This window comes from Paralichthys olivaceus, chromosome 2 (assembly GCF_024713975.1).
Source record: "Paralichthys olivaceus isolate ysfri-2021 chromosome 2, ASM2471397v2, whole genome shotgun sequence".
In the NCBI taxonomy this organism is placed as follows: Eukaryota; Metazoa; Chordata; class Actinopteri; order Pleuronectiformes; family Paralichthyidae; genus Paralichthys; species Paralichthys olivaceus.
In genome coordinates, this window is record NC_091094.1 from 28,568,958 (window position 1) to 28,582,180 (window position 13,223).

Consider the following 13,223-nt stretch of genomic DNA (forward strand, 5'->3'; position numbering starts at 1 on the left):
ACGGTTCCAGACGGTTGCCCGCCGGGTCGGTTGTTCGTGCCACCGTCTGCCAGGTCATCAGTGCTCACCTGGGGGCATACGTCAAGGATAGCCTGCCACCCAGGGGTCCACCGCACGCTGGCTCTCGTCCAGCAGCGTTTCTGGTGGCCATCCATGGCTTCTGACATTCGGGTCTTCATCGCTGCATGCACAGAGTGCGCCCGCAACAAGTCTTCCCACCGACCCCCGGCAGGGCTCCTACAACCTCTGCCCATTCCTCCACGTCCCTGGTCACACATAGCTGTGGATTTTGTTACCGGACTGCCCCCCTCCGAAGGTAACGACACCATACTCACGGTGGTTGACCGTTTCTCCAAGGCGGTTCATTTTGTCCCCCTCCCTAAACTTCCCACCGCCTTGGAGACTGCTAATCTACTAGTGACACATGTCTTCAGGTTGCACGGGATTCCACAGGACATTGTGTCGGACCGCGGACCACAGTTCACCTCGCGGGTATGGAAGGCTTTCTGCCGGGCCCTGGGAACCACCTCCAGCCTCACCTCCGGCTTTCATCCCCAGTCTAATGGGCAAACGGAACGGGCCAACCAAAGCCTAGAGTCCTCTCTACGCTGCGTCGCCTCCCGCCTCCCATCATCCTGGGCTACACACCTGCCCTGGGTGGAATATGCCCACAACTCCCTCATCAGCTCAGCCACCGGGTTCTCGCCATTTATGATCAACAACGGTTACCAGCCCCCCTTATTCCCTAACCAAGAGTCCGACGCAGCAGTCCCCTCTGTCCATGCTCAGTTCCGCCGGGTCAGACGCGTGTGGCGAGAGACCCGCGCAGCATTAGGCAGAACGGCTGAGCGCAACCGACGTCTGGCGGACCGACTTCGGGTTCCCTCACCCAACTACCAGGTGGGTCAGCAAGTGTGGCTCTCCTCCCGAGACCTCCCCCTCCAGACCGACTCCCGAAAACTCTCCCCCAGGTACATTGGCCCTTATCCTGTGGAGAGGATAATAAACCCCAGCGCTGTCCGCCTCCGCCTCCCAGCCTCCTTAAACATCCACCCTGTGTTCCACGTCTCCCTCCTAAAGCCAGTCACCGAAAGCCCTCTCCAGCCTCCTGCACCTCCACCGCCTCCCCCACTTCTCGTCGACGGCCACCCAGCCTACACGGTCAACCAGATTCTGAACGTGCGCAGACGGGGTAGGGGCTACCAGTATCTGGTCGACTGGGAGGGATACGGCCCCGAGGAGCGCTCCTGGGTCAGCCGCTCCCTCATCCTCGACCCGCAACTGCTGCGGGATTTTTACATCAGGTTTCCAGGTAAACCAGGTAGGACGCCAGGTGGCGCCCCTTGAGGGGAGGGTACTGTTGTGGTTTGATTTTTGAGGTTATGTTTTGTTTTGTGTTAACATCTCTCTCTCTCTCTCTCATATAGAGTGTGCTCCAAGGGGCGGGGCAATCTTCTGGAGCACAGAGCACCGGGCACACCTGCAGCTCATCATGCCCTCATTGGTTGGCTTCTTAAGCCACTCTCCCTTTGTCTCCTGTGCCGGATGATTCATTTGCCTTGCTGTGCCAAGCCAGAGCTTCGTGTGACTCCAGCTGATTGCCTCGCCTCGAGTTATTCCTTCATGTCCCTTGGTATTGTGAGTTTTGTGCCTCGACACCATTTCAGTTGTACTTTTGTTCCCGAGTCTTTTCCCATTTCTATGGAGATTTTTAGTTGCTACTTTATTTTTTTGAGTATTTTCCTGAGGAACCGTCCTCCCTCCTTTTGTTAAATAAACTCTTTTGTTGAACTCTGCAACTGGGTCCTGACTTCCCTGACTAGACCATAACAAACAGAACCTTTCAAGCAGCCATATGGACTAATAAGTGAAAACAGCACACATTAAAATGATAGGTCTCATTCAAGATTCAAAAGCAGCATCGCGGAATAACATCCTCACTATTGCCATCCAGACCTCCTACTGTCCCCTCCCCCATGTCTCCTGTCAGAGCTGTATTGCAACAGACAGCAGCAGATTTTTCAGCTTAGAGCTCAATAATTCAGAGTCATTACTCCAGAAATGGCAATTTTCCATGTCAAGAGAAGAAGAGAAAATTTATTTTGTGCCTTGCATAGAAAGAGCTTTTAGGGTATATTATATATACACAGAGTTACCGGAAATCGACACCTGTTGAATGTGCTGCAAAGTTCCTGGAATAAATCTATTAACTCTATTGTCATTTTTAACCAAAATGTAAAACTGTGCAGCGTTGAGATATCATTTCTAGTATCTTAAAAACAAACAATTTAATCAATAAATAGCAAGGTTTATAAAACAAGGAATATACGATAAGGAGGCCTATAAGCACTACATATAGCCGAGTTACGTCAAAAACAACTCTACAAGTGTCTGGTGCATTTAATGGTAGATTTCTTTAAAGTGACTATTCAGATTAAAAGGTGACAATAGGTGAGATGAAACAGTTTAGGATGTGGGAATAACAGCAGAGTCAGAAGGGGCTGCTATTTAGAAGTCTGACTGCTCGTGGAAAAGAAACAGTTCAGGGACCTTGTTCTTCCTTTAATGCTCCTGTAACTTTTGCCTGATGGCAGAAGAGTGAGCAGCTTGTGGAGGGGTTGTGAGGAGTCATTGAGGATCTGCTACTCTACAGCTGGAGAACCAGGTGGCGATGCAGAGGGTTAGCACACTCTCAATCAAACCTCTGTAGAATGGTTTTAAGGATACTCCTGGGGAGTGATCCTCGCTTAAGTTTCCTCAGAAAGTACAGTCTCTGCTGGGCCCAGATCAGGTGAGATTGTCCGAGATCTGCACTCTCAGTAAATTAATGTCCTCCACTCTCTCCACTGTGGAGCTACCAATGAAGAGGGGTGTATAATCAGGCGAAAATCAACGATCATCTCCTGGTTTGGTGGTGTTCAGCATCAGGTTGTTTTCCCTGCACCAGTTCTCCAGGTGTTCAATCTCCTCCCTGTACCTTGATTCATCATTTTCGCTGATGAGCCCCACAACAGTGGTGTCATCAGCAAATGTGTTGATGATGTTGTCCTTGAATCTGGCTGCACAGTCATGTGTTAGCAGTGTGAACAGCAGTAGTGAGCATACTACTGTGCTCACTACTGCTGTAAATAATTTCAACTACAGAGCTTTTCTTTAAGTGGTAAGATGAAAGCCATATTGGGAGCTGTGCAATTTTTGTTTGTTCTATGATTGGTTTCATCTTCATTCCATCTACCTCGTCTTAAAAGCATGAAGACTGAGACGACCCCTTTCTGTGTTTACTGGTTGCTAGCTGCTGCTACATCACTGGTTTGGAACAACTACATGGGTTTTTTTATTTCCACCAACGTACCTGTTGTGTGTGGATTGCATTTGCACTTGTGTTCAATGTGGTCACAGTATGTCCCTGACCACCTACAAAGATGGTTTTAGATTCATCTGCACTTTCATGTGGTGGGGCGTCACAGTGTTGTGGTGATTTGCACTATTGCCTCAGAGCCTCAGAGCAATACATTTCCTGGTTTAAATCCCTGTTGGGCCTCTGTCTTTCTGTCTGGAGTTTGCATGTTCTTTCTGTTGTTGCATGCATTTTCTCAGACTTCCTCCCACAATCCAAAAACATAAATATGTTAGGTTGATGGGAGACTCTGAATAGATGTGAATGTTTGCTTGTCTCTGTATGTTGGCGTGTGATATGCTGACAAACTGTCCAGGTTGTACCCCGCCTCTATCAGCTGGTGGACGAACGTAGCTATTACACATTTTGAGATGAGACTGGGTTGCCCCCCAAGACCTTCAAAGGGTAAGCAGTAAAGATAATGGCTGGATAGACTTTCATGTGGTCTTACTGCAATCCTCAAAATGCATTTTAATTACTATCAATGACCATATGCACACATTCAAAGGAGTGACTGTATCCTCCAACCTGGACCACAGTTCAGATATGCCGCCTGTGGTTAAGGTTCGGTTACGTTTGAGCAAATAAAATTAAATGATTGGCTGTTTTTTCAAAAACGTTCCATCATATCACACAGTAAAAGACGTTTGCAGTAGCTGTGGAAGTTGATCTGCTGAGATCAAAGCTCAGCAGCTATTATGATTTCATAATATGATTTCACAGTAAAAGCAGAATCGGATGATTTTTGTTTTTTGTTAATTTCGATATCCAAGGTCAAAAATGTCCCATTCACCATAGATACATTTTCTCAGTGGACATGTAATTAGATACACAGGTCTGTAAAATCCAATGCTGTCCAATATATCAGTTTGGCCACTTATTTAACCTTTACAAAGATAATGGATTTTGATTGACACTGTCAGAGATGCACAAATTTAAATATGTTGAGGTTCAATGTATTTTTTGTGTAATTTGAAGCACTGAACTGCATTATATTGAAATGTTCATGCCGCATTTATAAAAACAAAAGCAGCAGAATATTGGAAACATTTTTCCCAGAAAATCTGGAAGAAGTGTCAGTTTGGTTTTAGAGCCCATCACAGTGACCTCAACTAAACTCTGAATATTATTGACCCATTTTTGATGATCATCATATCCAGTAAACATCCTAATCTCTCTGCTTGATGATGAGAATGTCTTTTAAACATCTTTTGGTATTTGATCTGTTTCATTCAAACACATCTTGAAAATGTGGTGGGCATTTACCATAATATTTGTAGTAAATCAAAACTAATAAATACATTTAAACTGAATGAAAATAGTATGTTGTCTCCAGCTGCCCACAACTGGGCACCATTATTACCACATCAATCTGTCTTTAAAGCCCCGCTCTCTACCCTCTCATTACCATTACACTCTGCATATATTAATGACAAATGTTCCATCCAACAACAGATTCTCCATCGATGCAGTACCTGGCACTTTAATAGTGGATGGTCTGTGTATAGAAGCCTGTCTTATTGTTCATTCCCTGTGCTCAGACTGTGTATCTGCTTTCAGTTAGCCACAAAACCTGAGCACCCCTCCCCCCTCTCTCTCTCACTTTCTCTCTCTCACACACACACACACACACACACACACACACACACCTAATTGTTCTCCTCATGTTAGATTTGTGCACTGTGCAGATGAATAATTTTATGCGCTTTATTGCTTGCAACATGTTGAAAGATTGAATTGAACCAATCACACACAGAGATGCTGCCTTAGTGCCTTATGAGACTGTCACAACAGAAAAAGCCTCAGGTTTCTTGTTCAGAAACAACCCATATTCTTACTTTCCTAAAAAGAAACCTATGTCAGTGATGAGAATGAGGATCTCATCTCTTACAAATAAAGCACAACATATTAAAGTTGTAATGTAGCGAAGGACTGCATGTGCTGTGGGCTCATGGTCATAGCGACATCAGACAGTAGTGTGAAGACCCTCCCACATCATTTAAGTCTGCTGTGTGGGAACCTTATAGATATATATATATATATATATACACAGTATATGGTGGGAACACTAATGACAACGGACATAGACGAGTGTATGCCGAAATTGTGCAACTGCAATAGGATATGTCGCTGGTAGCACATTGAACATGCCAACTCGTTTGAAACAACATCCCCAGAGTGATGTCCCACTAACATTGTGGGGGGCGGCTGTGGCTAAGGGGTAGAGAGGTCGTCCTCGAACTAGGTCGGCAGTTCGATCCCAGTCTTCCCCATCTGTATACCGTGTCCTTGGGCAAGATGCTGAACCCCGAATTGCCCCTCATAGAAATTGCACTTTATGAAGTGAATGGCAAACTGTACTGTAAAGCACTTTGATTGGTCATCAAAGCTAAGTGCTATATAAATACAAAACATACACACTGGAAATGACACTAACATTAGTGGGACAAGGAAAATGAGTTCAATGTGAACCCAGCCCCGGCAGGCATTACAGCTGCCGCTTGCAAATAATTCAGAGAATGTCAAAGCAATAACCAGCGACACAGGTGTGGTTATAGCAGCAGACATGCAAACGTTCTCTGTTGTTGAGAACTCAGCATTCAAACAAGCATTTTATAAGCCTGTCCTTAGTGTGAGTGTTCTCGACAGTGGGGAACATTGTTAGTGCCAGCAGGACATGAAACCCTCTCTGCAAACTATGGGACAAGTTAATATTTTTGGATAAAAATACCTATATTTCATAATGATAAATACAAATCATACAATTGCAGTTTAAGTACAGTAATTTTCAACATGCTTCACCTTAATGGATATGTATTTTACAATTTCTATTTATGAGAGTATTTATTTTTCTGTGCGCATCTTGTATCTAGGTTGCAGGATGCATCTGGTGCATCTAGAAACAGGGAGAGATTGAGATGTACTGGGTGTGTTAGCGTCGGTGGTCAACTTAACCAAACAGACATTGATTTAAAATTCTCAGATCATTCCATTGAAGGAGAGTGTGCACTGCACAACATAGTGTCTTTTATGTGGGGGGGGTCTGTTACAAGTTAAATCTGTAAACTGTCTATCCCCCATTCCAAATAAATATTTCATTTCACAGGATAAGCTATGTCTAGTTATTCCACCGCTAATGCCCCGGTACACAAAAATCAGTAACTTAAAGGTCCAGTGTGTAAAATTTAGGTGAAAGGGATCTATTGGCAGAAATTTAATGTAGAATAATCCTCATGATGTTTTCACTAGTTCGTTTCATCTAAATTGTATGAACTGTAGTTTTCTTTACCCCAGTAAAGGCCCTTTATATTTAAATACTTTATATTTACATTGAGGGGACCCTCTCTACAGAGGCCGCCATATTGTTTACATTAGTCCAGACTCGACAAACTAAACACCTTTTGAGTTTTTATGACAACTGAAATTACCACAGGTTATTTTTCATGTTTGGAAGGGGAGGGTGAGATGAGGGGTGTTCAGTTGCAACATGCAACTTCAACAGTAGATATCACAAAATTCTACACACTGTACCTTTAAGTAAAGAAGCATAGAGCGATGTCGACAGTCTGAGTTACTGTGAGCAGGCTGCTCCTACGTATCAGGTTGATTATCTTCGGCTCCAACAGCTGACAGAGTTTTATCATTCCCTCTGATGAGAATCTATATCTTTCATAAAGATATTCATCAGAGTAGCTCAAATTATTTTGTGGGTCTCTGAAGACCTTTGTCATCCTCAGAGACTCTTAATAATCCACACCCAGCTCCATGAGATCCTGTAAGAACGCTGATGTCATGGTTCAAAGGAATCGATTGGTCAGTGGGTGGAGCGTTTATACTGTTTGATCTCTGATCTCAAGCTTAACCTGCTCCGGACCAGGTTAGCCATTCAGCATAAGATACCATGGTGATGTACCCCTATAAGAAGTGAACAATCTTCGTAGGACTGGAAACCCTGAATTTACCCCGTTAAGCGCAAATCCGGCTCACAGGACCCTGCTTCCCTCAACAGTAAAACAAAAGAGCCATTCACAGCTTCATAGGCAGAATCAAATATTCCTGTGCCAGAGAACATGAACTGTCCCAGCCCAATGTGACCGACATATAATGAAGATAAAACAGCTACAATGAAAACTATGCCAGTTTGTAATGTAAAAATCGAAACGAGACTCACCTGGCAGGCATTGTAAAGGAGTTGGTGCTCGAACTTCTTGATGCCCAGGATCTGCTGAAACATCTCATAGAGCTGGTCTTTGCTGAGGATGAGCTCGGAAGCAGCACTGGCTGTCATTCTCTGCTGGTGCTTCCTGGGGTCCTCTTCACCACGGTAGATGGTGTCAAACTTGGCAATCCAGGAGCTCAGCACCGTCTCTTTACTGAGGCCATCAATCTCAGGCAGGCTGCGCACCCGCTTCTCTATGTGCTTCTTAAAAACTTCCCTAGAGTCGCTGGCAGAACATCCGCCGCTTTGCACCATCCGGGAGACACGGTCACTTTTTAGGAAAACCTGCGATCAATGACATGATTTGTGATTTGACAGATCAATTTATTTATTTAGGTCAACAGATTTCTGATTCAGAAATGTATTGATATTTTTATGGACAAACAATGTGCCTGACCACACCTCATTTAGACCAACAAGCCCACTTTGTTTAAAGATCAAATGTACTCGCACCTTGCAGTCAAGTGTGGTCAGACGCATTGTTGGCACTTTTCTATGTTGAGAGAACAATATAAAGGAGAAGAACATGGCTTGAGGTCAGTGGTATATCATTTAAAGGCTCATTATCAAGATAGTTATATATGCACCTACATAGGCAGGTGCACAACACGCATACACGTTTGTTAAGCACACAGACCTACACATTGCATTACCACCAATATAAATGTAATTAATGGACTTTCACTTGAGGTGGTTATAGCTCTGAATAAATACATTAAAAAACTTCAACAGCATCATCTGTTTCCTGAAACAGTGTACTGGTACTATGGATAATGCACAAAATACATATGAAATACTAGTTATACAGGAGAAAGCAGTTCCATTGAAAATTATTGATAGTCAAATCAAACCAGTCATGGAAATTCTGAAGTCATTTTTCAAAGCTGTGAAAAGTAAAACTTTAAATTGCATTACCTCTACTTCGCCCAGCAGCAAAGCTATGGACGGAAATCTCAGAGACAGAAAAACGCTAGAATTTCAATAATAAACCAAACGTTACTGCATGAAGAGCAGGTTGACTGATATTGGGGAGTCTGAATGGGCTTGTTATTGATGGGAGGTTAATTCCTGTCACCTGCTGCCGTCACTGCCAAGCTCTCTCTGACCCTTTGTCACTGTTTTATTTATCCTTCTCTTTCTGGCTGTCCCCCAATCTCTCTCTCTGTCTGCCTCCATCAGTTTTAGCCCAGAGCTAAAGCCGATCTGGGATCTTTAGGTTTTAATTGAATTGTGTAACCTGTGCCACCAGCTTCATCTGTTAAATATCACGCCATTCTCACCTGGGTTTCCTGTGCTACCACATTAACTGATAAGGAAGTGCTTGTCAGTGACAGACATGCTCCCTTGTTCTGTTCTCACACTCCTCTCAAATCTCGTCATCTCCTCCTTTACATCATTTGTCCCTGGATCAGCCCTCAGCAAACACATGTGCAGTGAAAGAGAAATTTTACAATAATATATGTATGATAATAGATTTGTGAACTGTCAAAATCATAAGTCTGAACATGTGACGCTCATTTACAGCTTGAAATAAACAAGAACGCATGTTTTTATGACACTGTTACATAAAGTGGAGTTTCATATTACCTCTTGAGTCGAAGATGATGAATGTATATGATTTAATAGTGCCACTAAATAGTATCATCAATTTAGAAATGAGAGGTGATGAAAATGTAAAAAAGCCAGCATGGTCAATGTTATAATGGAAGGAATGGATGGAATTATCTTCAAAGTGGTTGATGTTGATAACACTGTTTTACTCAATAGCTGACTCGAAGTATGAGAGGGTATTTCAAAATTAACATACAGATTTGAAAAACACACATGTTCTTATCATTAAATTGTCCTTATCAGTTTAGCAATTTAAACCTGCACTCTCCTAACTAAAGTCAACACCTCTATGATGATGTAAATACAAGCTATGTCTCTAATTCACTCCAGTTATCCAACATTCAGCCTGAACATCACTATACTCTGTGCACAGTAATCCAGTAACATGACTAAGGTCTTACTCTTTGACTTGCTTTTATTGGCTTCTTGCAAACTGAAGTGTTTCATACTCACTGTGAGACACTGCAGATACTGTACATGTATGTCGAATGTTGTAAATTAACACTGCAGAACAGCCTGAGATACAGGGAATACGCTGCCTTTTCTTTCATCACATTTTATTCCCCTCTTTCTTTCTGGATTGATCAAGCCAACTGAATCCTGGCCATCTGGGAGCACATTATTAACTCTGCCCTGAGGAGCTCAGTTCATGTTCTGCATCATTTATCAGAGCTGAGACAAGTTATCTCCACTGAGGTTTGGATACTCTTCACCCTATTATTAGTTTTCTTGCTTCGACGGATTCAGTTTAAACAAATGAGGCTCTGCAAGGGAAAGTTTACATCGTGCAAAAGACCATTTAGATAACTGATACAACAAAGAGGTTGTACACATTTCATATTCATAAAAATGATGATGAAATATCATTAAATTGTATTGGTTTTACAGGAACGTATTCTTCTCTTCCTCCACAGGGAGATCAGAGGTCAGATATGGCTATGAAAGGCTGTAATTTATAAAGGAATATAAATGTAAATTATTTGGAAAAAACGGATTCATACCAGATAGCTTCTGATTCGTACCACACTAAATATAGCTTTGTGAGTATACAGTAGTAACTTAATGCAAACTTTACCTCATAGTAGCTCTGGACAGCATTGATGAAGGCCTCATCAGCCACAATCTGAGTGTCTCCACTTAGGAATGACTGGAAACGCTCTTTGACCGTCTGCAGCTGCTGCTTACTGATCTGAGGAAGACAGACAATAAGTTTGTAATATTAATGAAAGTCAAGTACAGAACCACATGAGAATACAATTATAATGTAAGCTTAAGATAAACAAAACACTAATAAAAGTATAATGTTAAACATGACTTATATTAGAGGCAGGAAGCCATTTGACGTGTCTTGGTTTTTCATTTTTTATTTCTTATAGGTTTATCCTTCACACTGAGGAAAGAAGAATCAGCACACAGTCGTACAGATCAAGGCCCACATGGCCCAACCCAAGCGCGACATGAGAAGTAGTTTTTCTGCCTTTAATTACTCGAATTTCACTCGCAGTGGTTGGAAACTCACACAACTAGTGATCTGGTCAAAGTCCCTGACTGTGAAGGTCGTAAGACAGTGTAAGGCAGTGGAAGTTTTGTTCAGAGCCTGGTGAGGAAGACCGAATTTTTTCGCATAATATTTAGACCTTTATGAAAATATCAGGCATGCGTAAAGCATGCTAATACCTATAAAGAGATTATCTTGCTGCGAACCTGTATAATAATCTGGATAAATGTATATCTATACATACACCTTTTTATTTGTGAAGCACTTTGTCACTATGTTTTGAGAAGTGCTATCTTAATAATTATTTCTGAACCACAGCAGTCTCAAGAATATTTTTATCTATAACATTCTTCTCCAGTAATGTTGAAGCAAGCTCACTGTGGTTGATATTGGATCATTTGACAGCAGCTCTGTGAGGAATCAGACTGGGGAACTATCACAACTGCAGACAGCAAGGCAACATGTATATGCAATATAGTGATGAAGTGGCCTATCAGTCAGATGTATGAGGTATCTCTTTTGAGGTATCAGTAAAGATATAGTTCTGCATTATCCATACCACTTATTCATAGTGGCTCACAAAGGGGCTGGAGCCAATCCAGGCTGACAGTGAGCTTTAGAGGAGGGGTAGACCACAGAGACAAACAAATGCTAAATGGTCTGTATTTTTATAGCACTTTTCTAGCCTTAATGAACACTTAAAGCCACTTACACTACAGTTTTGCCATCCACATACACATTCACACAGTGCATCCATGTGCAGCAGCAAAGTTACGGACGAAAATGTTGAAAAGATGTTTTTATTAAGTATACCATTAGTTGTTCTATTGAGTGCTTTCATTTGAAAATAAATTGATTTCTTCGTTTTCGACACACTTTTTGCCGCCATTGCCCATTTGAGTTTGTCACTGAAGCAAATTGAATCATGGGATATGTTGGACCATAAAGGTTCAAGGTTACTTTATTTGTCTCCCCTGGGAGAAAATTGTTTTGGATACAGGAAATTGTGGCCTCAATGCAAAACACACACAATAAAAACATTAGGACACATATGCAAAACATTAGCTTGTGCAAATACAAAGTGCTTAGTTATCTCTGAGAGCCTGCACAAGTCAGCTGCTATTTCTGTCTGACTATACTGTACCATACAATGGACTCTATCATCGCTCTATACAGACATAATATTCTTACATACACCAAAAACTTGCACAGACACTCGCTAGCTGTGTGTGCCAGCTCAAATCATTATCAATATGGAGCCCTAAAAGTATTTGCATGAGGTGACCCGTTCATGACCATGTATGGCCAAAGGGCTGTGATCTCTGATACATTTCTACAGTTCTGCCTGTATTAATATGCAGTTGATGGTCACTGCACCAGTCTCTAATCTGACCACTGCAGCTCCTGTGGGAGTTGTTTGATCGGAAACTGAGGATTACAGTATTGATTATGTTGAGAGCTGACACAATCATTTTTGTACAAGGTATACAAGAAAGTTGAGCTGACACATCCCTGTGCTGCTTCTATTCAGAAAGTGCTGAATTGAATTTCAATTGTTGTGGCCTATTTGATAAGAAAGAATAGTACCACTTGATTAGAGAGGGATTCACATAAAAGAGCCACCAAATGGACCCTCCGTTGCTGTAGCCACATTTGGAGGAGCCTTCGAATTGGGACAGTCTAGCCACGCCGCTGTGGCATAGTTGGTCCACAAACAAAGCTTCCGAGGGACACGTCCACCGAATTGAGACATAACTTACATGTCCTTGGATGTTGGGTACAGAGATGCTCAAAAGATAACCAGCTCTAACAGGAACTGAGAAACAGACTGTAGCGTCATGCTTCAACAAAGCTGCTGTGGTGAGAACAGTCAGCAGAGGACAAGACAAGCAAGACAGCACTGCTGACAGCATCTGCTCAATGAGATATCCCACAGGAGTAAAGAAAGTAATGTTGGTTTAAAATGGACTCTTTTTTTTTTTGCCTATTATCCACAGCATTTCCCTCCTAACATATTGTCATTGCTTTGAAACTCAGTACAGTTTAGAATGTTTACAATAGATTGTGAAACTGTGCAACATGACAAAAGAAAATGTGTTGTGTTTGTGACAGGAAAATAAGTTTGGTCAGTAACTAGAAACTAGTTATTTTCTTCTAATGTAATGTCTGGTCAGAGCTTCCTCTTTGACCTGTAGATTGTCAGCAGTAGCAATATTTGCAACATTTGCATAATTGGATTGAGGACATGGTTACTACAGTTCAGTCTATAGGTTCTCTTAAAATGCCTGTGCAGATTACGTCTGATTGCCCATCATGACTTGGGTAACCCCAGACAATCGTTAGACATGGGCCACATATCTGACAGATGACTTCATTGATGGCCAGTTTGAGGTGACTCATGATGCCTGATTCGTCTCCTGAACAATCAACAAACTGGTTCACAGGCAATCAGGAATCCACAGGATTTCTGGAACATGAGAAATGTTGCCTGGCTGTCT

At 42.3% G+C, this 13,223-nt stretch overlaps 1 protein-coding gene across 16 annotated transcripts in view; it reads right to left on the reverse strand.

The window, feature by feature from the left end:
- The window catches only part of cadpsa (Ca2+-dependent activator protein for secretion a), a 159,830-nt gene that overhangs the window by 127,694 nt on the left and 18,913 nt on the right, over positions 1–13,223 (reverse strand). For all 16 annotated transcript variants that reach the window (XM_069513966.1, XM_069514032.1, XM_069514022.1 and 13 more), the window contains exons 3-4: positions 10,303–10,416; positions 7,569–7,901 (exon numbers count right to left, since the gene is read on the reverse strand). In XM_069513966.1, coding sequence (XP_069370067.1) covers positions 7,569–7,901; positions 10,303–10,416 — 447 coding nt within the window. The remainder of the gene's footprint in view (positions 1–7,568; positions 7,902–10,302; positions 10,417–13,223) is intronic.